Below are 25,475 nucleotides of genomic sequence, written 5' to 3'. Positions count from 1 at the left end.
ATGGCTGCATTTGTCAGGGAATGAAATATTTGGAGGTGAAAGCCTCAAATTCTTACAGTTCACAAGGCATCATTACTGTTTCTCTAGAATGTATCTGTGTTTTCATGGTCAGTGGCTGCCTTGGAAAGATAAAATGCTTCTTCTCTGAGTCTCTTTCGTGTTTTGTAGTCCCTCATATCTTCAGAATACCACGTTTGGAGGGTGCCTGCTTTCAAGTGATTTTTCCCCTCTGTCCTGTGGCTGGTTGAAGCTGTAGGATGGAATGAGCCATCAGACGCGCAAGAGAGATCAGTGTTTGAATCTGTTCTGCCTAATTCAGATCAAAGACATGAACTTGAGTTTCTTTTTGCATGTGTTGATGCTGCTGTCACCAGGCATCCATGTCGGCAATTGCACTGCATGTGTGGGTCTTGACCATTGGGGTGGAATATGCACCTTTTCCTTTATCTCTTGATTATACAAAGTAGAACAGGCTCATCGGAAACGATGAAACACACAATCCATCCTTGCAAACTGGGGGAAAGCAGTGTTTTCCTGGCAGGTCCTAAAGAACAGATTGTTGAGTCTGCAGGCAGAACCATGCACATCCAGAAGTTTTACACTTGGTTTCCCACAGTCAGATAAATGAACCAAAGCAGAAGGCTGTTATGACTTAAACTTCTCTAACTCTTTGATTTTTTGATAAGAAAATCCCATTTGTATCAAAGCTGGTATGTATATTTCCATAAAACAAACAAACAAAAAATAGTGGTTTTGATAAAGTTGCATTTTCCAAACAAAAATACTTTCTGTTGGAAAATTCACAGCCTACCCTAAAAATATCATTTGGATGATACAGTCAGTAAAATAAAATTACCCTATTAATAGCTTGGGGTTTAATAGACATTTACCAGCAAGCAGGTGATGCCTAGTCTCAAGAAATTTTTTCAGAAGTCATTTGAAGAAAGTTGTGCCTCATCTATCTGAACTTGTTTTTGAAGTCATCCTCTGAACTTGTATATTTAACAAGATGCTTCCTGTAGTATCACTAGGGTCTTGAACTCTGGAGACTAACCTCAGTTAAAAGCTTCTGATAACCCCCACAACAATTTATATTATTATAGTGCCTTTAATCTCTCTCCCTTTAATCCCCAAGTCTGACACTGAATACTAGATGATATCTTCATTTTAACTTCCTCCTCTACAGCCCTAGGAAAATCTTTCAGGCTAGGTAGAAGTGAAGATGATTATAGACCACCTCCAAGTAAGGAAAGAGTGAAATAATATGTGTTGCAGATGATATATTAAAAGCGAAAGTAGGAACAAATCTTTTGGTCTTAAAACAAAGGAAATCTGTATGTGAGTGTTCGTATGAAATATCTGCAAATATGACCGTATTTGGAGAACAAAAGCACTGCTTTGCTATATAAGGCTACTCTCAAGTTATTACAGCTTATCCCCATTGTTCAGAAATATGTTTGTATACATGGAATTTCTTCCTTTATCTCATTGATGGTCATGCATGATCAGAAGAGAGAAGATTGATAACAATATTTGTAGATTTTTCTGCAATATAGTAACTGTAGGTGTTTCTGTATTTTTACTGCATGGCTGCTATGCAGTTGCCTAATTGACCGAACAAGAACTTTTCTTCTATCTTCCTTCCCTTTCAGCTCCAGAAACCTTTAATCTCCTTGGGCTCACATGGACAAGTCCTCAGGGGCCTCTCTCTATCCCTCCTGTCAACAAGCACCTCTGATGAAATCCTGACCCTTGACATTTCTAAGAAAGAAATGTGGATCAGCAGCATACAGCTTGTCACAGTGGGGAGCAAGAGGCGAGAAAAGGTTCACATCAGAGCAATAACCTTGGTAGGTTGGGGTAAAGGGAGGCTTATGCCTTAGGAGACAGCTTTGTAATAAACAGCAAAGTGTAATAACAGGTTAAAAGCTGGAAAGAACATTTGTAAGGCCTTCCGTAGATGTTTATACCTAACCTCAAAACTTGGCACAGCATTTTGAACATGAACAGATGTGTCCTTTGAGTAAGAGCAGGTGGAGGAAGACTTTATCGAGCGCTAGTCAGGAAGGTTAGACAAGTTATGGAGATGGTCACTGATTACTGGTGCATGTGTAGATGAAAAAAAATAAGTTTGCTCCCAAAGCAAATGACTAATTGCATTTTTGGCCTTATTAGTGCAGCTAAATAAACGAGAAGAGAATTAAAAAAAATGATTCCTGGGCTTACGGTTAAGTAGCACCATCTAGCTCATGTCTAGGGTGGTTATGGTTACTCCACTTTGTAGTGGCTTAGTCTTGGATAGAGCCAGAGGTAGTTGTCCAAAGCAGAACCAAGGAATGGCAGATGAACAGGAGCGTGATCCCTCAAGCTCAAGCTTACCACACCTTACCATGGAGCACGATCAGAGGATGACTGCTCAAGCTTACCGTGGCCTACTTTTATTTATCTGCTACTTTTATTTATCTGCTACTTCCAACTTTTATTTATTTATTTAATCTATTTTATTTATCTTTATAATTTTATTATTATAAAACTAATATTTTTTTTGTTATTTATCGTGAACCCACTAGCTACTGTAGAAGTTAGTAGCCCTGACAGGACCAGCCTTGTTTCGTTCCCTGTAATGTTTGTTCACTTCATTCAGACAATGATCCTGAAGGTGACCAAAGCCTTTCCCAGTTCCAAATGTAACACAGAAAAATTAAAATCCTTTGCAAATTAAAATGAAGGAGTTAAAACATGTGAAATTTATTTTTAATTAGTGGTCAGTCATTGGTTGAGGAGACAAAACACACAAAGATATGATAAATATGTGGAAGCATTTAGTAAATCAACTTCCTCAATATTGTCAGCGTTTTAAGTTAAAAGCTGATCTGAACTACAGAAAGAAATAATAAAAAGAAATGACCATACAGCCATTCATTTCAATTAGCTATGTTTATCAGATGAAGATCAGGCTTACAATAATTTAAGTATCAAATTAATAAAAAATAATTAATTATTTTTTCTTGTCTGTCTATGACTTGGCTACAGAGTTAAGGCAGAAAAGAGCCACATCAACCAGTCAGTTTTCCTCTATGACCATATATTGCCCAAGTGAACACCTACTCTGACAGCACGACGACAAATATGTAGTCATCTCTTGGTACTTAACAAAAAAATCGTATAAATAAATAGTCTTTCTCCCTTGCTTTTCTGCAAGAAGTCCTTTTTTTTCTGTTTTGGCCAAAGGGAGGAATTGCCTGATGATGCCTAACATCTTTTTATATCAAATGCATTCAAAACTCACTCACTGTTATCTGCTGTGAAGTGTGTTTCACCATACCAGAGATTTATTTTTCTCTCTGTGGGTGGGACTGCCTTGCTGTGTATATATGAAAGAGTTTTTGCTACAAAATAAGTATTTTTGCCATTTTTAAAAAATTAGGTTTAGATGAAGAATATATTCAACATGCTGGCAACGGGTTCATTCTTCCACCAACAAACAAATTGAACTTAGACAGGCTCTGAATCACTTTTTCAACCTAAATTTTTGCATAAATTACATTTTGGGCACCTATGAAAGAGCACTCAAAATCACAGATTTACACTTGGGAAATCATCACTTTAGATGCATACTCTGAGCTGTAGACAACCTTCCTACAAATCTGACAATTTTAGAGAAATAGTTTTCTTAACTTTTACACACACCTCAATAAAGATATATATATATATATCTTTAATCAATATATATATATATCTTTAATCAATACCTTTGTCAGCCAAGTTTTGGGACTTTCCTCACACCTGTTGTGTAGATACACTGAAGAGTGTTTTTGTCAGCATCATACAAATATTGATGTTTTCTGGAGTTACCTGCTTGATGAAAGGACTTATAAATAGATACGTCAGCCTGTCACATAATGCCTGTGGAATCAAAGTTACTCCTCCATATAGATACTAATCACATAGCTCCTCCTTACCTATTATACTGCTCATCCTTCTCTGGCTTGCATCAGAAAAGACACTAGAGTGGCTGGTGGAAATCTCTTCACTGACCTTCCTGAAAATTCAGGTTAATCTCATAAACACCTAATTTTACAGAATTGTGGGAGGATAGCGGTAGCACATACAGATTTGCTTCTCCTGTTTTGATCTATGGAATAGTTTGTTAGCCCATCAGTGAAATTTAAAACATTTAACAATCTATCTAACTTGTGCTCAGAGAGAAGTCTTAGAGCACTCTTACTAACTACTGATCTAATAATTGCATTTTTAAAGAGCTTCAGAAGCCTGTAGGTCTCAAAAATGTTTATGCATTTCCAAATAATATTCTCTAGACATTTAGTAAGTAGAAGTCAATTAGACAGAAAAAAAAATATTATTCTTAAACCTGAATTAACACACCCTCACAATTCTTTCTGAAACAGTCTTTGTATCACATTGGAACAGGCCAGTATTGGAACGAGCTGAAAAGAGAAATGAGCATCTGAGCTAAAGTGTCACTTAGCTCACTGCTTATTGAAATATAGGTACAGCAATCATTAACTTATCCTGCTGCATGATTTTAGCAGGATATATTCTTATCAGTTTACCTTGGAAAAGTGTTCTGAAGATATGACAATATAAGTAATTCTGCAGGAAATTCTTCCCTGACTGAATTTACTGCGTAAAAAATTCAATGTTCATGTACATAAAACTCAGTATTGCATTTTCATTTTTAATAGTAATGCTTTTTATTTCTTCATTCAAGCCCCCCATGGATCCTTCTTTTCACAGAGGATATGGCATTTTGCCGGATGTTTTAAAATAATAAGAATTTGAAGAGTGAATAGAAATGCCTCAGCTGTGCCTGAACAGAAGAGATAGGATGATCATATATAAAAAGTCACCATACATGTCTCTAGAGTGCTGTCAGCTGTAGCCTGAGCCACAGGATTCAAGCTTTTGGGCCTTCCTGTGGAGATTGAATGAAATTATTTTAAAATGATTATGGTGTACCAAAATAGAAATTAAAATAGAAGTGAGAACAGTGAAATGATGGTTCCGCAATTCTTTATACCACAACAGAGATCACAACCTGGGATTTTCACATGTAGGAGTCTCTATGGGGGAGAGTCAGTCTACCCAGATCCCATTTAACTTGTAAAATCTGTTTCACACCCACCAATTAACCAGTTTATCTATTTTCCAGGATCTTCTACCCTAAAAGTTCCTAAGCCATTAGGCAATTCCCTGCTCTGTCTGTACATTCCCTGGGCTTTTGTAACCAGCTGTTCACACAGGTTCAGTGGACTTTTGAGAGCCAGGCTCTGCAACCAATGCACCCAGGTTTGGGCTCCTCTCTTAATCAGAGGTGATCGTCGCAGTTTACATGCTTCATGGCTGTAGTTGACAAGAAATGCTCTTCTCTGCCTTCTCCCCAGCATTCCTGGCCCTCTCCATCTGCTCCAGAGTCTTTCTGCTGCTCACAATGGGGAGAGGAGCCTGTTCCCACCTCTTCTCCACCTTTCTGTCCCAGTGCAGATACTCCTTTTCCATTCTCCTTGCCTATCCATTCTTACACCAGTTTAGCAGGAGGTGCCCAGGTCCTTTTGAAGACAGTGAGGTGATTTCTAAATTCTTATTTCATCATTTGGATGATGGGGAAGTGTCAGAAATAAAATAAATTTTATTGTGTAGTCATCTGCTGCCAGAAAGGTGCAAAGAATTTGCTCTGTTCTGATTATGGAAGGTGCCAGAGCCCATCCTACCTCAAGAGAAAACCTCCAGCAGCTGAGTATCCACTAACAACTGGCATTTAAATGCACTAACTCGTTATTAGCAACTATGTGCAGTTCTTCTCTGAGGGCACTTATTTTCTAAAAATAAAGTGAAATCATTGCAATGCCTTCAAAGTTAAACAATAACTTTATCTCCTGGGAACATCTCTCTGTCCTTAGCAGCCTGTCTTGTAGGTGAGTTTTATTCTTGGATGCCCCCAACTCGTGCTAGAGTTCACATAACTGAATATTAAATATCAACCTTTGGCAATATTTGAAGTTAATTCTTACTTCATAGCCCTGGTCAAAACTTCGTCTGAAGGAGACAAGAGCAGCAGACTGTGACCTGCCTTCAAGAAAAAGTTCATGTGCCACCCCTATATAAGCAGCTAACAGGCATAACTAAACAATTTAAATAAAGGCATAACTAAATAAATACGCAGCTTGATATTTTTTCCTCCCCATGAAGATCTGCGAGGCATTTCTATTTGAAACTTGCTTTGCATGCAGTAAACAGCCAAATACACCAACCTGCAACTCCAGCAAGGGAAGGGCACTACTTGGAGGCGACAGGTCGTGAATTACTGCGTGCATGTGGCTGGAGTGTGTGAAGTCCCCGCTCAGTTCTGCGTTTCTAATCATTATCGGTGCAGCTGCGGTGTCTCCTGACACGATATCATGACGGAAATGCCGGATTCAAGTAAAAAATATATATATGTAACTAATAATAATAATAAAGCACCAGGCACAAAACTTCGATATTGCACATCTTTAATTCCTTGTCTTTCTTCTGCGAAGACGCGGTGGGAGCCCCGTTCGCTGCCCGTCACTTGTGAGATGCGGGGACTTGGGGACTCTCCGCAGCAGCGCCAGCGCTCAGGAGGCTCGTGGCCACCCCAGGCCCCCCGCGGGGGGCGACACGGGTCCCCCGTCCCCGCGGGGCACGTGGGCAGCACCGTGGGGGGCTGCTCGCCGCTCGCCGTCGGGTGCGCTCCCCCGAGAAGCCGCTTTGAGGGACGGGGCAGGGCTGAGAGCGGAGCAGCGGCAGCGCCGGAGCTGCCTCCGACGGGGCGACCCCGAGCAGGTACCTGCAGACGGAGCTGGCAGGCGAGCTCTGCGCGCCAGCAGGCTGCGGGTGGCAGAGGAAGACCCGAAGCGGACACACAAGTTTCTCCTTCCCCCGAGGAACCCCCCGCCGCCGCCCTCCTCTCCTCACCTCTCTTCTCCGATCCCGCCCCCCGGAGCCGGCGGCGGCCGCCGCGCTGCGCTCCCCGTCGCCCCGAGGTAACCATTAACAGCCGTGCCCAGCGGCGGGGGGGCGGCGGGGGGCATAAAAGGGGGCTGGGGGGCAGGCGCTGAGCGGAGGGAGCCGCCGTCATGGCCCCCGCGCCGCCGCCGCTGCTGCTGCTGCTCCCGCTGCTGCTGCTGCTGCTGCGGCCGCTGCTGGCGGCGCCGGGACAGGGCGCGGGCACCTGGGCGCGCTTCGCCCGCCTGCCCTACCCGGAGGACCAGCTCTTCCTCCACGACACCTTCCCCGAGGGCTTCCTGTGGGGCGCGGGCAGCGCCGCCTACCAGACGGAGGGCGGCTGGCGCCAGGGCGGCAAAGGCGCCTCCGTGTGGGACACGTTCGCCCACCGCCCGCCGCCCGCGCCCTCGAGCCCGCGCCCCGCGGGCGGCGACGTGGCCAGCGACAGCTACAACAACGTCTACCGCGACGCCGAGGGGCTGCGGCGCCTGGGGGTCTCGCACTACCGCTTCTCGCTGGCCTGGGCCCGCCTGCTGCCCAACGGCACGGCGCCCGCCAACCCCGCCGGGCTGGCGCACTACGCGCGCCTGCTGGCCCGCCTGCGCGAGCTGGGCGTCGAGCCCGTGGTCACGCTCTACCACTGGGACCTGCCGCAGCGGCTGCAGGACGCCTACGGCGGCTGGGCCAGCCCGGTGCTGCCCGCGCTCTTCCGCGACTACGCCGAGCTCTGCTTCCACCACTTCGGCGCGCACGTGCGCTACTGGCTCACCATGGACAACCCCTACGTGGTGGCCTGGCACGGCTACGGCACCGGGCGGCTGCCGCCTGGCGTGCGCGGTGGCCCGCGCCTGGGCTACCGCGCGGCCCATCACCTGCTGCAGGTAAAGGGCGGCGGGAGCCTCGGCGTGAAAAATAGTTGAAGAGATGAATTAACATGGAGGGATCATCAGGATTTAGCGCCCGTTCTGCTCCCCTGTGCAGTGGGGAACCTTTCAAATGGGTGGGCGATGCCTGGGATCATCCGTTGGTGTTGGTGGTGGCCTCAACTTAATAGAAACACGCAGAGTGTAAATGCTCCTGGTGGACCATAGAAATGTTTAACTGTGGCCTCCCAATATCTGTGAGTGCCATTTGGGATGGGTGATTTTAGACCCGTGGCTGGGCCAGGTCCATCATCCACCTCAGGTTGCCATGGTAATCGTAAACACGAGTGTAAAAAGAGTTCATGTGTTTGATACAAAAGCCTGATCAAATTAATGGAGGTGGAAGGGGTGGCTGAAACGTCCCACCAGAAATATTTCCTGGCAAAGTAGTGTTTTTTTGGACCAAATGAACATTTGTGCTGGAAAATAGCCCTCTTTTCCCCAGCTAGGCTAGTAAGCGTATTTTTATATACGGTATATTTGTAAAGTTTGCTGGAAGCACTTGCAGCTTGTCAGATAGAGTTAAGCAAAATTATGTGCAAATCTTCTCCCTGGCAGGGCAAAGGATTCAGTGTATCTAACTTGAATGATATTTAGTTACTGCTCATAAGATGTTATCTGTTTTACCTGAGTAATGCGCCTTCCAAAACTCTTCATTTGCTCTATATGCCCTCCCTGCTTCTCCTGAGTATCACACACAAAATGAGAATGCTTCTAAAATACCCAGCTCCTTACTTAGTCAACCGTTTTTTTCGTTTTTTTTTAACTTTGCATAATCTGTTGTTAAAATTGTTTCAAGACAAAATAGAGGGGTGTGCATGGATATACACATGGATGCAGTTTGCACAGGGGTAAAAATTTCAGATGGCACTTAAGTTCCTGGTGCTGAAACCTTTAAACTCTTAAGTAGCTCTTTGGATGCACTTGACTGGGTTTGGGGCCGTGGTTGTGCAGTTCACTGAACCGACTCTGCTTGTCACTGAAGTTACTCTTAAACTTAAGCGTTCGCAATATTAGCCCCAAACCTTGCAGCAAGGCTTTATTACCCACCTGTAAATGATTTTTAAACTTTTCATAACATCACTAAATACCTGGTCACAAATTATTTGCTGTGCTTGCATAGTTACTCTGAAATCAGTAGGACTCTGCACAAGGGGAAGGGCTGTAGACTTGGTGCTGGCAATGATCAAATTTTAGGAACTGAAGTTTTATTTCTCTGAATTCTTACAGATTATATGCAAAAGAAATCATTAAAGCTATTAATTTAAGCACTCGAGCTATAAAAATAAAGTTACCTTGCAAGTCTTGCTTCAGCTATGAGGGTCACAGGCATGCTGCCATGGACTTCAATGTTGTCTTGTCACTTTATTTTCTTTTTAAAGCCTCTCCTTTGCTGTGCAAAGTGGGCAACTGCTGAGTACCAATTCAATATCCTGAATGGTTCTCCCCTCCACCTGGTTGTTCAATTTTTGGTTTCACATAAGAATAAAAGGCTATGAAAACAGACAGCTAAAAGCAGTGCTTACTTGCTCAATTAATTTTCCACAACACTGTTTATCTCAAGTGTTTATATTTCACGTCACCATAGAATATGAGTGAGCCCCTCATAATCTCAAGCATATGCTTGTTCTCACAAAAGTCCTATCAAGAAGGAAAGTGATGTCTTTATGTTTTCCTAAATGGGAAAGTTTGGCTCAGACTTTCTTGAGGCAGGTAGAAAGTCTAAGCACTTAGCCCAGGGCAGTTCACTGGTTCACTGTAAGTATTTTAGGGACACAATCTCTGGATTAGTCTTTTCCTAGTGACTATCAATGCTTTTTTTCAAAAATAGTGATCATTTCTTTTTACACAACTCTGTAAGGTAGGAGACTTTTTTTTTTTTTTTTTTTTTTTCGTATTTGACAAAGGTGGATCTGAAACACAGGTGCAATTAAGGTCAAAAGTATCCACTGATTTTAAAGTCTTTCTTCCTGACATCTTTCTTCCTGTCAAGTCCATGCAGAGGAGCTCCCATCCCTGAATCCTTAGGTAGGAGTCTTTGGTAGAGGCCAAGATCTGGCCTGACTCTTTAGAGCAGAATGGTCAATGGCTTTAACACCGAGGTCCTTTTCTTTCCTACATCCCCACAGTGACACCTTTCAACTTTTACAAGCAGTGCGGTAGGAAGCTTCAGAGTACAGTTTCCCTGAATACGCAGTTAGGTGATCATGTAATGAAAGGCCAAGTTGTACCTGCATGTGTTAAAGAGAATGAATTACATTTCCATGTGCAAATGTAATTTTCCTCGCCCTAATTCTTGAGTGATTGACTTTACATCTTGGATAATGTTTGTGAATGGAGGTGGGGATGGATATAAGCTTATAAGCTTGGGAGTGACTTTGGTCGCTCGTTCTCAGGAGCACGAGCAGCCTTGGCGTGGGTCAGAAGGCTGTGCAGTTGTGGGTCTGCCACTTCATCCTGCAACTTGGGAAACATGCACAGCACCGGGCAGGGCTGTTGTGCACTACAGTCCGCAAAGGAAAGATGTAGCTGTTCTCTGCTCTCAAAAAACTCTTCAGCCACCCAAACCGTTGCTGCTTATGTCTTCCATTACCATTCTCAGGCTTCTCCCTTCTCTGGGGCCTTCTTGTTTCTTTTTCCAAGTGAAATTCAGATTGAAGAACATGTTCTTTAAAAGATAAAACATACTCTTGTAAATGCTTTGTTCTCGACAGATTAGATGACTATTTTATTCTCATAGTTTTGTCCATATTTGCAAATGCAAACACTTCTGATTATCTTCTTTTTGCCTTTATTCAAACAAAAACTCTCATGAGGAGAAAGATTAATTGCTAGTGAACACTATTTGCAAGAGATTTATCTTACTGGATACTAATTACACTAAAATGTAATAATTTCCTTTAAATTCTTTAAAATTCAGCAGATATAAAGGTGGATTTTGGACTCTGTCTTTTGGAGGGAGTTGTTTATTATTTGAAAAAGTAATCAAATAAGGGTTGATTCGATTCAGGTCAGTTCAGGTCTGGTGGAAACAGGGCAATGAAGTTTGATCTGCTTAATGACATTCAAATTTGGCTTGATTTCATCCTTTTGAATTAGATTTTTTAATTACCTTGATTTTTTTTTCTGAAGTTTTAATGTGATTTTAACAGTTGTTCCAATTTCTTATCAATACTCTGGAATGGGTAAATTAAAAAAAAATAGTGGTATGGTAATATTTGCAAAATGTAGTGCATGGAACCCCACTTTGATTTTGGAGAAGCAGAATAAAACATGCTGAAAAAGCTTTTTGAAGGACTTGCACATATTTACAGAAGTAATTATGCTCATGTGTTTTCGATGCTTGCTCATATCTGTACATGCATAAACATATATGAACAAGCAGACATGTACAGATACAAGCCTCCCTATCCCTTAATTGCAGAACAGTTTTGAGGACCAGACTTGCAGACTGCGTGTTGCTCAACTCCATCTGCTGCAAGTAGCAGCATCAGCACCTGGAGCTTCAGTGGTTTGAGCCATGCGGGTAGAGCCCCTGCTGTAGTCAGATTTTTTCTGCTGATGACATTTATGTTCACATTTATGTTCTCTTTGAGGGACAAAAGGACAGGTGACAGAAACTTCTTTTCTTTTTCTTTTTAAGAACTAGGTTCATAGAGGAAGTGTAGTACTCTAAGCTTTCCTGCCACCTCTCATTAGTTTGTACTAATAGCCAGCTAATAGTGTTACCTGCTCAAAATGTTAAATATTATGTGTTATGTTAAATGTTAAGTATTATGCTGTCAAAATTACATGCTACCTTGGCATATATAGGATGTTCTTTGGAGAGAGGAAAAAAGGACATCTCTTAAATAAAACTTCTACTTGTCAGGAAGTTCCACAATTGAGTCATATCTAAACGGGAAGCGTAAGGCACAGTTTTTAGAAAGAACAGGTAGTAATAATAATAATAATAACATAAAAGCGTATGCAAGAAAAAAAAAACACTTTATAGATCCATCTTTGGTTGTTTATTAGAGTGGTACTGATTGACATTAGCCAAAAACTTCACCCTTTGATAGTATCTCCACTGACACTTGTTGCTTTTGACATGTCTAAGCCCTTCAGACTTGGTAGGGAATATGTGTTTATTCGCAAAATAAATTGAATAGATCAAGTGGGATTCATAACAGTTGGTGTCCTTCAAGTCAACAGTGAGAAAATGTTGGGTATATGATGCATCGCTTTCTTCAGATAGGAACCAAGAGAGGTGATTGTACAATATTCTGTTTTTTTTGCAAATGCATTTTTTTTTTCATAACTACTTCACAGTATATTGTCTGAGTTGGTCATACTTGCCTTTACTCAATATAAACAGCATTTGCAGAAACAGAAGAACACTGTTTCCTGCAGAAGTGAGTGAAACTGCTGCCTGGAAACCAGGCACATAGCAACAGAATACTGATTTCCTTTCTCTTTCCAAAACAGAAGGTAAGGACTTTTGCTGACCTTCAGCGCTAAACTTAATAAAGTGTCATTAATTGCAGCATGGGGGAGCAGGCTTCTCTAAGGGCATATTGCTTCTTTTAACATTCAGACAGCCTTGAAACTTAAACCTGGTGCAAGTAGAATAGTTTTGGAGTTCTTGAAAGCAATATAACTCACAATAGTTATAATAATGCATGAAGATTAAAAAAAATCTAAGTAAAAACTTTTTTTTTATTTATCCTTTCTTAAGACACAACTCACAGAAAAACAAGAAATTGGTTCTGTTTCTGATCTTGAATATCGATCGCCTTTTCAAAGAATCTGTTACACTAGTGATTATATTAATATTCAGTCAAGTGAATCAAGTACCTTTCACATGTCAGAGATGTCAAGTAAACATTTGTCAGAGAAGACAAGTCATAGGCCAGATTCAAGTAAGATGCTACAAATCTTACAAATCTACAATGGTAGCTGCCTAGGAAGGTTCTGGGATATTCCCAGATTATATTAACAGCTATGACTTGACATGACTTTCTGAAGCTTTACTCATCAAAAGCACAAAAAAGTAGAGTCCGCTTTTAAATTGTGATAAATGGAGGAGTTGGGACTTTGACATTCTTTTTATTCAAATTAGCATCGAAGGGAGAATATGCAGCTTCTTTTTTGCTATTTCTATTTGCATGCATATACACTTGCAGAAATAATGTTATATTCAGGCATAGAAAAAAGCAGTTTGTTATCTTTAAAGAGTACCTTGTCCTGTAGTTATAGAAATATCAATGAATGATGTGGGGATGACATGGGAATGATATGGGGAATGAGGTTTTATCAGGGAAAAGTATGAGAGATTCCATAGCTCAGAAAGTTCTTCAGAGATTCTGGGAAACGTTATTAAGATGCTGGCAGCAGCACTGGGGACAGTGGCTGAAGTGGGATGAGATCCCTCCTCCACACTGGGGAAGCTAAGGCAGAGGGAGGTTTCCTGAGCAGTGTCAAACCACACATGCTAACGGGAGCACTCGATCTGGTACAAAGCATGTCAGCTTTATTTTTACCCCCTTTTTCTCCAAAGTGGTGATGTCTTTTCACAAAGAGTGAGGAGATCTGTTGCTCAAGCAGGAATGGGAATATCCGAGTATATGGCCACCTTTGGTCTGAAGGAAGTCAAGGCCGTATCTCCAGCCCGGGGAGCAACGTCTCTTCAGGAGCCGGGCTCTGTGCTGTGAGTGAATGGAGATGTCTCACGTTGAGTTGAGTTGAGTCAGTCATCTGCTCTCCGCACGGTAGCTGCCGCTCCGGGCTCCTGCTGTGCTGCGGACGGGCCGGCTTCGGCAGGAAAAGCAGCTGCTGTTCATTAGGAGCATTTTAGCGGTGCTGTCTGAATTTTATGTAGTTGCGGGTTTTATAGTTGGGGATCTCTGCTTAATCCTTTTGGCATCCCCAAATCTGTGTTCTCAGAGGTAATTTTGAGAGTCACATGCCATTTTTTTATTTGTTGCAATTGCAGTACCAAAGTTGAAGGTGCCTAGATGACATTGCTGGAGCTTATCCAAAGTAGTTTACTGTGCTTCCATTTTAGACACTGTGCTTTTCATTAAAGATTGAAGTTCTTATTTAACAAGTTGGACAGCGCAATGTTCAGGGCTAGCAAGATAATGATTGCTGATTAACAGCAGCTTGATATAGATAAGGACATTTAGATAGGCACCAAAAAATCACATCTTACAAAGTTGCACAACATGCATGAAAGCAAGGCTGCCTGCTCCTCGATAGCCTTTTCTGTCTGTTATTATTCTCTAATGCCTTTCTTCATGCAGACGAGATCCAGTGTTCGTCACAGTTCTGGGGATCTGAACTGAAGCCTGTGGAAAGTCTCCTGTTACCGTGTCTGCCTTGCTATGACCGAGTCTTCCAGTTTCCGTTCCATCTTGCTGCTACGGAACATTTCCAGTACTTAAGGTAGTGGATGGGCGTAGTTCCATATTTGAGAATATTGTTAAGACAAATTATAAGGTGTGTGTATATGTATTTATATATATATATAAACATATGTATACAAAGCACAACTTCTTTCTTTTCTGCAGAGTGTAGTGTTTATTTTGAGGTAGAGCTGGCGGTCTTACAGTTCCTGCTTTTCCCTTCTGACTGAAGGCAGAGAGCTGCTGCAGGCTCTTCCTGTGATCAGTCAAGTAGAAGAAACCTTCATTTAGGTGCCTTAATCAGGCGGAAGTGCAGAAAATTAGTCTTTTCTGTAGAAATGGACTTCGTCGGGAGGCATAACTGCTGTCTGGGGTAAGAGAAAGTTACTTCACTTGTCACATGCTGAGAATCTGACCTTCAAGAAGGTCACAGTCTGACTTCTCTTAGGTCATTAAATCAGATATTAAATCAGATTGGGACTCTTACAGTTACTTGTGCAAATATCGTAGCTTCATCCCTCACATTACTAAGATCTTCTTCTGAGTAAAAGCATCTCCTTCCTACCAGTCTGCTCTGAGGAACAAAAGATTCTTTTTCCTTTAGTATTTTCTCAAGTAGACTGAAATGTGAGCAAACGGTGAATGTGTCTGTGTAGCTGGTCGTGCTACTGGCAAGAGGTGACTAGATAGGAACAGTGAGCGGAGAGCAGTGCAAGCTGTGGGAGATCGAGATGGAGCGTTTTAATAATTTTGGTGACTAAAGTACATATCCTGCCAGGAAAGAGCACTTATGGATTTGCATGCAGTTGCTCTGTAGTTTTTTCTGCTCTAGTTTGGGGAGTCTGGGATTTGTTTACAGTTTCAGTTTGGGAGAATCTTTTTCAGAAATGTTTGTTAATACTTGCAAGGCAGTATGTGATTTGCACATTTGGTTATTGCAGGTGAACAAAAACTGCTGAGCAAGGCTGATCTAGGCAAAATTTTAGAAAAGCTAACAAGCCAGAAATTGAGGCAGCCTGGTTGCAGGCAGTGGTAAGGAAAGAAATGCTTACAGGATATTTTTTCCCTTTCTTTCCATGAAGGTAAAAATAAACAATAGGAAATGATCCTGAAGAAATAGGGGAGCTGACCTCCAAATGCAAGGATGAGAGGTTTTAGAAATTGCAGGATGTATGTTATCTATTGTTAAATACTGAACAAAAACTTGCCTGCCAAAATGGTAAAAAAATGTCTTAGGTCACTGTGATTGCTGATTTTAGATTAGATCTAAGAATGTGATGGGCGCAGAAGAAAAAATTGTAGAAACATCTCAGGGTATTTAATAAGTTACTGAAATCAAGATCAGGCAGATCCCTGGAGGAGAAGGTATCCCTTGGAATATAATCCTGAATAAAACATGGAAGAAGAGTCTGTCTACTGGCAGAAAAGAAGAATTGAGAGACTCTACTGTGTTTGACAGAGAAAGTTGCCAGCAAGAAGCAGAAGATTGAATATCAAGAAGGAAGAGAAACGAACTAAGCATGAGAGGAGAAAGGAATATTAGTCCTAGGGAAGGACTGGAGGCCTCAGTAAAATGGGATGAATAGGAGACAAATAATGCCAAGAAAGAGAAAGAATAGATTCACAGGAATCCTGCCTATGAATAGTCCTGGTTATAATAGGGGGAAGAAAATTGTGAGTTAAGAGTCAATATGCTCACAAAAGCAAAGGTCTAGAAAATCACTTTCAATAAAATTAGATTGGACAGCAGAACGCATCTGTGGCTTTCGGAGGAATGAGTTGCTGGAATGGCTTCCTGGTGGTGATAGTGTGAACAAAATTCCTATTTTAAGTCAGAGATAGGTCAGTCTGAGAAAAGAGACTTTTGATGCAGTTGGTGACGATGGAGATGACAGATCTCAGTAACCTGCATTCTTCCTCTTTGCTTGCAATTCACAGTAGAATGATATATGGCAGGATTCAAGCTCTGGGAATGTAAATCAATGTAAAAACTGAAAACCAGTATGTATTAAGAGTAAACGGTTTGTTTAGGATATTGGGGATAGCGATTTACTTCTGGCTCTCTGTAACAGCATCAACACTGCACAGACCTGAGATTACACATTGATTTTGTGGTATATCTCCCCAGAGATTTGGCAAGGAGGACCAAAACAATTTAAGAATCTCTGGATTTTGTTGCTTTGAAGCATAGCTATGTTGCCTTCATTTTTGGGCATGTTTAGTCCTTAAGGAAAATAGCAATTCTGTGTTACAAGGAACAAAAACATGCTTTTGTTCTCATTCTGAACAAAAATATATTAAATTCTCCCAGTTCCTTAAATCTCTGCAAGTGTTGTTTACAACGGCTGCTGCAGCATCTGAACCACACAGATTCCCACTGTACTCTCCCTTTGGTCTGCACACCATGATTTTGATACTTGCTCTTTAAAATTGTCATCACAGTTGAGCTTTGACTTCTGTTGAATTCAGGTTAGCACACCTCAAAAAATAACTGAGTGGTTTAAAATTGGCCAGGAGAGGTTGTACTATGGAAATGCCGTGTTATTTTCTAAGTCCAAAAGTCGTTCTGCAGGTTAATCAGTGTCATGCCCTTAGTAAAAGCTAGAAGATGTTGGCATTGCTAGGATTATTCCTGGGTGTACAAATTTAGAAGCGGTTTGCTTTACAGTGGGGCAGATAGCGGTGTCTGTTGGTTTTGATCCTCCTTCTAGAGAAGACAGCAAAGAGTCCAAAGGGCAATAGCCTTTCAGAGGCAAGAACAAAGTTTACTCAAACTGTTTATTTAACTTTCAGCATTTTACAAAATAAGGTCATTTTCACTGCAGGCATGGTTATTAATTAAGTCTTCTGATTGTGCTTCCTTAACTCAGGTATGGTAGAATTATGCAGTATTTATTTTCTTTTGAGAAAGTACATTGGAAATGCATTGCATTGTGCATATATATATATATATATATATATATATGTATTCCTAGTACATTTTATTTAAAAGTCAATTAATTAACTTTGACTTGAAGTTTTTAAATGAAAATTCTCTTGGTTCCTTGCTGTTCAGTGATGACATACTTATTGTAATACTTTTTTTTTTCCTACTGTAGTGCAATGTTAAAATAAGTATAAGCTCTCTATGGAAAAACAGTTCCAGTCAGGTCACTAATTTGAAAGAAAAGCCACCACAACAGAACAGCCAGTTATTTACTGCATAAAGAAGCTACAAGCCAGGCCAGAAAGAGGAGAAAATAGACCTGAAAAGTTGGCGAAATAAAGCCAAGAATCCGTCTTCCACTTGTCCTCCCCTCATCTCCATGGCACTGGGAAAGGGGGAGAACTGAGCAGCCTGAAAAGGAAGCTGCATTAAGGCCGGGAATTTCAAAGGAGCTTAAGGAAACTCAGAACTGCTTTTTCCTTAAACTTTTCTTTAGAACCCTGTTACTTTGAAGTAGTTAAATAAATCAACAGGGAAAACAGATGAGATCCTCCTAACTCAAAGAAAATGTATAATCATGAGATTTGTGTAGAATCTCTACCACAGGAGGAAGGTGTCAAATCTTGGACATGCAGTGAAGTTTATTGTATTACTTCCCTTGCTTGCCCATGAATATGCCTCTTTTTTGAATGAGGAAGCAATATTGGGGTGAACAAAGCAGAGCAAGGAACGTGAGTAAACTGAGATTTTGCTTCATTAGTCATAGTAATATGCATGGCAGAAGTATATTATTTGTGCTCTTCATAACCAGGCCTGACTGCCCATCATGCCAGCAAGCCTTTTCCTCAATTCCTAATACTCTTTGTCTTCCTGAAGTAATACAACGTCACTAGAGCAACTGAAATCTAAATCATTTGGCACTGGAATTCATTGAAATTAAGTTTTTCAGGTAGACACTTCAGTTTCACTGAAAAAGTTCAGAATCCAGGTGCATTAAAAAAACCCCACTTATTTCATTTTGATCTTGCCATGGCAAATCTTAGTTTCCCATTTTGACATAATGTTGAAAAATTTCATTTTGATACAGCGTGTCAGTCACTCATTTCACACGCTGCCACCTGTATTTTTTCTTTGGATGAATGCACATTGCTTCAAACCGGGTCAGCTTACCCTTGTGAAATTGCTCTATAACCTGCTGCAATATGACTGACTTCATGAGGCTGTAGATTGATGCCTTTTAATCTTTGATGAAAGAAAAAAGCAGTCCTAGAGCTGTCAGGACAGCATTCTTGCAGCATAGTGGTTACTCTGTGTCTTGTGTTCGTAGCTGTTCTGCCTTTGCCATTTCTATATGGAACAGAATTCAGTGATTTTTCTGGTTCTTTTTCCCTATTTTGGACGGAAAGGAAAACTGGTACTTGAAGGAGGCATTTACTTAAACAGGGAGGGAATAAAAAAATCTAATAAAAGCAGCAACAAATTGACATGGTCATTTTCAGAGTCTGGATGTTAGCGCTAGCAAACTGTAGCACAGAGCATCTGGGAAACAGCATTTTTCCATAGCACAGCTTAGGGTAATGAAAGAGACCACTTCAAAATTGGTTGGTGTTGGAATAGTTGTAGAAACATTTTAAAGCTAAGTCATGAAAGGAGAGGCATGGAATTTGGAAAAATAAGGATTTTGTACTACATGTTGGAACCCACCCTGAAATGGAATTGCCACTCCTTCCTTAAATGGCAACCCTTACTCTTCCAGGGCTTGATCTCATGTTGGATTCCCCCCAATACAGTAAAGTTGTCTGCTTGTGCTTCTTACACTCTCCTGTTTGACAGACATAACTCTTTTTCTCAATCCTCTTTGCCAAGAAAGTTACATCATCCTCAGCATTGCCCATTTTTATGTCTTCCTCTTCCCAATGATGGGGATTATCTTCCCTTCAGTATTTCTTTGCTGCCCTTGCTTAGTCTCCAATAAGTAGCCAGGGGCCCATTCGTATTTGGCAAGATTGCAGAATCTTCTAAAATATTTCTCAGAATAATCTCTTCTTCCTAAGATGCCTTCTGCTTTTTGGCTGAACACATCTGCAGTCTTGGTTAGAGAAAGCTGGATGATCTTGTATTTAAGACAGCCAGCTTAGCTGAGAACTTGGATTTGTGAATCTGCGAAGAACAGACAGAAAGCTATTTCTGTATCTCCAAAATAGGTACTATTTTTAAAGATGAATTTCCTAGGAGCTTGGATGCAGCACATAAGAGGGCTAGAGGAAGAAGAAACATTAAATCAGTGAGCTAGGTCTTAAATTCTGAGAGGCTTTTGTTTATGTTCCATTCTTTTTTTATGGCAGTGATCATGTGGAAATACACATTGAAAGAATAACCTTGATTTGAAGCAGAGGAGTCTTAGCAGTTGTGTAAGTTGCCCGAATGTGATGTCGTATTTGAGCTCCATCTCGGTGTTCTCTCCTCATCTCCTCCTTTGGTTTCCCTTTATCCACATTTCTTTACTTGACTTTCCCGTTTCAACAAACACACTGAATGGTGTGGCCTTCTTTTTTGTGGAGAAGTGGAAGGAGGAAGATAGGATAAATTAATATTATACGTTGTAGTTTAAACAAGAAATGTGTTTAAATAAGATCACTAATAAAAGTGTGTAAACATTTTCAGTACATGACAAGAAGACTATTTGTCTTAATGGCTGCGTTTCAGTTGTGTGATCTGATGATGTTGAATACAATTCATAAACGCAAGTGAGGAACTCCTGTCCTGCCTATGTTCATGGGAACAATCTGTGAATTCAAAATGTAGTGCTTCATATTAGTTTAAGGAGACAGTTTGTTATGGCCATTTAGATGGAGGAACTCCTTGTTAAAGGAGGTGGCTAAAAACAAAAATCAGACAAAATTTTAAAAAAAGATTGTTAATACAGGTAATAGTTTAAAAATAATTGTGCATTAGAAATAGGAATATTAAAGCTCATCTTTTCCAGTTTAACCTAATTCCACTTGGAGGTCTGGAGATGGTGCCTGGAGAATGAAATACCCTCCATTTACCTGAGGGCTTTCACTTTTTTTTCTGTGAAGCATCTTGCTCTGGATCTTCTGCAACTGATGAGAGATGGGTTAGGGAGACCTATTGCAGTTGTTCTTGCATTCTCTTTTTACCCTTGTGCAAGTGCAAAAATGCTGCTTTCTCAGTCTGCACATTATATTTCTGGGAAGATTAATTACCAACCCCATCACTATTGCAAAAAAACACAGTGAATTATACAGCTGTGTGCAGCTTCAGAAAGCACCTGTCCAAAGCCTTAGTTTTGTGTCCCAAAATCTTTAAAGGTTACAGCATGCCCAGAGGACAGTCTGGCAAAATATGTCATTCTGGAGTGTTTTCAAAAAAAAAAAAAAAAAAAGATTGCATATTCTGGGTTGAATACAGATATCTTTTCATAGCTTAAAAAATGACTTTATTTTGCTGATGGATGTGTTAACTGGAGAATAAACTGTGGAGAACACAAGTATTTTTTTTTATCAGTTTTTCTCTTCCAGAGGCAGCTCTGGGTAGAGGAGAGTTTGGAGGGAAGAGCAAAGTGCCTAAGCCACAGTTTGGTTTCACTGTTAGCTGGCCACCACTTTGGGGTGCTAATAAGAAGGTAGGGCAGGGGGTAGATTTGCACAGCCCCCACATCCATCTTTGTATTTAGTATGAAAGTAATTCATTGGCATTGGGTTCAGCTGGGACAACCTTCAACCTGAAAGGATGATCAGTAGCAAATTATATTTATCCAGCTGCTAGAAAGCAATTTTAAACAGGCTGGAATTCATGTCTACCCTGAATTTTAGCTGTCAGCAGCAAGTTGTTTTTTTTTTTTTTTTTTTTTTTTGATAGCTTTAGTGAGACTGTGGAGTGTCTGCCCAATTTAACAGCGTCATGGTGCTGCCTTCCAGGCAGCACTTGCATCAGCTCTGACACACAGCTTGGCATCTGCTTGGCTTTTCAATAGTTGGCTTTTCAATAACCATTATAAAATATGATTTAGTGTAAAGCTATTTTCCTGAAGACAGTTTGACAGCATTCCCAGGGATCCCAGAGGGATGTGCAGCCAGGACTCATGCTGCAGCTCTGAGTCAGCTGTCCACTGGCCTGGCCAGGGGTGTAGCTCTGTGTACTTTGGCTCTGCACCATGGCTAGTGAGTGGAGATACTCCCTAGGCTGGAGCCTGCAAAGCTTTGGCATTGAGCAGAGTGGTGGCAAGTGATGGGCCTAAGAGTCATGGAGCAGGGCTGTAGGAGCATGGTGATGGCTGTGTGAAGGAATGTGTGTGCTTTGCTGGGTAGACCCTGGATGCCAGTAGAGCCCTCTTGCTTGCAGACTGCAGAGTGCCCTTTCCTGTCTGCTGGGTGTAGAGAGAACCTGCTGTGATAAAACTAGAGTTTTTGTAGACTTTTGCACTTAATTGAATGAGTCCTGCTCCTGAGGTCTGCAAAAATCTTCTGTAGTTGCTCTTAGGGAAATGCAAGCTCCTTTCCTTGTGTTGGGGAGAGGGCAGAGGAGGGGAGTACAGGAGGGTTAGTCCAGTAATTGCCTTAAAGTAGTTTGTGATGTAAACCACATAATTGTCACAATCTCTCTCTGTTTGTAAACAAAATTTTCCTTTAATGTTCCATTATTTTCTCCATGGAGATTGTTGAAGACTATTTCAATTTAGGTATACTTGTTGTATTTAACAGATATTTACTGATTGCTATAAGAAGAAAATAGAAAATATGCTTGTCTTAAAAAAATAAAATGAATTGAAAGTTGTTCATCAGTTGCATAGAAAAAGTGGAATAAGGGAAGACATATAGCAGCCATTCTGAAGAAGATGGGATAAAAAGCATCTATTTCCAAAGCGAATTCGTATTTGTATCTGATATTTCAATACGGGTGATCACTCCTGCCCACTGGGATTCAGAGGCAGAAAGTTTAATGATTTTGATGAACTTAATGAACTATGAACAGAAATAACTGCAGGTGAAAAACTGTTAACTTATGACACCAAAGTCAACCTAGAGTCATTGGATGACTTTTTGTGATAATGTAACTCTTTATCTAGAAAAATAAAATCAAAGCGATCAACCTGTACTGCAATAGGACACTTGAAATGGTGACAAATGGGGAATTATTATTTAAGCTCAAGAGTGGGAATTAGCAGTAGTTAAAAAAACACTAAAGAACATCATGAAGGTTGCAGTGAAAGTGGAAATTTCAGGCTGAAGGGCAGTTGCTAGTGGGACTGAACTTTTGAAGTGTTTTCACTATCCTGCTTTGGCACAGAGTAGGATTGCACCAAGTAGAGCATGAGCTAAACTTTAGGAAACATTATCAGTGCAAAGTATTATCAAGATTATAAACAGATGAACTGAGAGGCTAATATATATATATATATTTTTTTTTGCCAGAAGTTGAGAACCTGCTGGTCACAGCATGACTGTGAGATGCCAATATAAACCAGCTGTGAGAAAGATATTTATTTCTAGTTTGTATCAGGTGCTATTTCCAGCAGAGATGAGGAATTATCTTATTTGAACATGGCTTTTTTATCCAAGCAAGAACATTTGAAAAAGATACACTTGCTTCTCTAACTGGATCAATGGTAGAAACACATAAAGGAAAATAGCTATATGAGGCAAAGGACAGTTTTGTTTTACAAACCAAACTGTTTAGACTGAATGTAACCTGAAAATTAGAAAAATAAAATATTTACCATTTTTGAAGTATGATCCTATCATAGTCTACCAGAGGAGAGAGTATGAACAAAATACCCAGCTAATGTTAAAGTGAAACAGGGGGTTGAACCTGATGCCCCTGAGGTGGTTCTTAATCTCCTAATCATGTTTTCCTAATGCCTGGCATAGAAGAGACACAAGAGACATTGCCTAAATATGGCAATGATTTTCAGTTCAGTATTTTTCATGTTCCTAAGAAAATTCTCCAAAATTAGAATTCTTCATTCGCCTTTAGAAGACTCATCAAATTCTTGTGTTTTAGCAAAACATTTCTAATGCCTTGCCCAGAACATCTTACACTTTTCTGGAAAAGTGTCCTGGGTGAAAAGGTAGCAGCTGGTTAAGCACCATCCTGCAGGAACTTAAATTCACAGTCAGCTGGATTAACTCCTGGTCTGCAGTAAATAAGGTTTGTGGAAGGTCTCTGCTTTAGTTCACTTTTTTTTTTTTTTTTTTTTTTTTTTTTTTGCTTCAGCACATTGTCTTCCCTGAAGATTATGGAGGCAACACTCTTAGAGTATGCAAAAAAAAAAAGAAAAAAAGAAAAAAAAATCCCCATAACATTTATAAAAGTATAGTTGCTAAACTATATACTTTAAATTGGAAAGGACCAAACCATGGTCCTTTGGTGTGATGCACTTCACTTTACAGTCAGCATTTACACCGCAAACATTTACATCTGAACTAGTTACTTTATGCTCCCTTTATGTTCAGTAGACACATTTTAAAGGCATGACCATTTCCAGCCACCTTCTACATGGAGTAAGATAAATTGCTCCTAGAATTTCCTGTTTCTTTTCATGGAGTATAAAAGGAAGCTGGAGTGAACAACTCGGGCACCTTCAGATTCAGCTCCCACTCTCCCACCAAAGGAAACATCCACGTGGGGTTTGGCATTTGTTTCATTTCACCGGTTATATTTGGATTCTTTCCATGAAGACAAACCAAACCAAACAGGCAAGGGCTTGTGCTTTTTGCCGTTCTTACTTCTCTTGGTAATGGACCATATCATGGTAGCTCTTTCTTTTGGCAACCTCTTGGGATTCAGCAATTCTCTGTCCTTTTAGCTGTGCCTGGATTAACACAGAAAAGACTCAGAGATGAACATATACCATAGGCTCAGCAAAGAGTGGGATTCTGCCATATGCTGTGCTGTAGGGTATGTCCCCTTGGATGCAGTCCTGTGCCACATGCTGCAGATGACCCTGTGTGATCAGAGGGGTTGGACTAGATGATCTCTAGAGGTCCCTTCCAACCTTCATGATTCTGTGATTCTATGGTTCTATGGGTCAGTGTGCTTTTCTCCTCCTTACTCATCGTACAAGTCTGGTGGTGCTGCTGCCAGTTCACATTGCAAGACAAATGCCATAGTTGGAAAGCACTGAAGAAAATCATACAAGCCCTCTTCCCTAGCTGGTAAATTTTCCATTTGATACTAAAATACACATTTTGGAACTCTGAAAAATTGTTCTAAAATGTAACTTTATAACTTACACTTTTAACTGTAGATTCTTCATTTAATTATTTCCTGTAAAATGCTGCTAGTTTTTGAAAAGTGCTGTAACACCAAGCAGTACTTTTGAGTGTTTCGTAGCTCTTAACACACATTTTCTTCAGTGAGACTGTGTAATCTAGAAGCTCTGAAAGAAAATGCTGGGCATTATCAGGAAGGATTTTGAGAATCAGAGAGGGGACAGAATTTTCATAATAGCATAAAATATCGGTGTACCCACATTTTAAGTACTGTGCGCTACTTTGGGCTCTGCATTTCAAGAAGGACATAAAAGAGTTAGATAATGGCAATTTAAATGATTAATGGAATGAGCAACTGTTTTACGAGTAGATACTTAATTATGGAGAGGAAAAAGCTGAGGGGAATACAGCCAAGGCCTAGAGAATGATGAAAGTCATGGATAAGGTGAATGCAGAACTGTTATTTGTCACATCCTACAGTACTGGAGCTAGGAGACACTCACTGAAAATTAGTAGTTTAGAACAGAGCAAAAAAGAGGCTGTGAACTTGTGGAATTTATTGCTGCAGGAGATCAAGGAAGATTTTACCCTCGGGTTCAAAAAGGGATTAGACAAGTTCACGAACTGTAAGCAGATATTAAAGGAAATGGACAGAGATGCCCCCTCTCACATGCCCAGTAGAACAGCCAGGCAAGGAGGATCTCAGAATGTCAACGGGCTCATGTTCTGCCCTGAAATAGGATATGAAATGTCCTGCTGCTGCTGTCAGAGGTGGCACTGGGCTGGCCAGACCTTTGGTCTGACCCGGGAGAGCTTTCATTTGCCCTCATATTCTGGGTGCCTCGTAGCTCATTTCATATTAAACATCAGCAAAGTGCCCGAATCTCCAAGCCCTTCAGACCCTGGTTCAGACCATCTTTTTCTTTTCTTTTCTTTTCTTTTCTTTTCTTTTCTTTTCTTTTCTTTTCTTTTCTTTTCTTTTCTTTTCTTTTCTTTTCTTTTCTTTTCTTTTCTTTTC

The 25,475-nt window shown here is 40.7% G+C and overlaps 1 protein-coding gene across 1 annotated transcript in view; it reads left to right on the top strand.

Annotated features, from left to right (window-relative positions):
* The first annotated feature begins 7,118 nt into the window (after positions 1-7,118).
* KL (klotho) overlaps positions 7,119-25,475 on the top strand; it is a 48,194-nt gene continuing 29,837 nt past the window's right edge. The window contains exon 1 of the mRNA XM_088522160.1: positions 7,119-7,868. Within this exon, the coding sequence (XP_088378286.1) occupies positions 7,119-7,868 (750 nt within the window). The remainder of the gene's footprint in view (positions 7,869-25,475) is intronic.

This window comes from Tinamus guttatus, unplaced genomic scaffold, assembly GCF_059628265.1.
Source record: "Tinamus guttatus ecotype Peru unplaced genomic scaffold, ASM5962826v1 Tinamus_guttatus_pri_ptg000150l, whole genome shotgun sequence".
NCBI classification, from domain to species: domain Eukaryota; kingdom Metazoa; phylum Chordata; class Aves; order Tinamiformes; family Tinamidae; genus Tinamus; species Tinamus guttatus.
The sequence above is the reverse complement of the archived record's forward strand: the minus strand, read 5'-3'. Positions and strand labels throughout refer to the sequence as shown.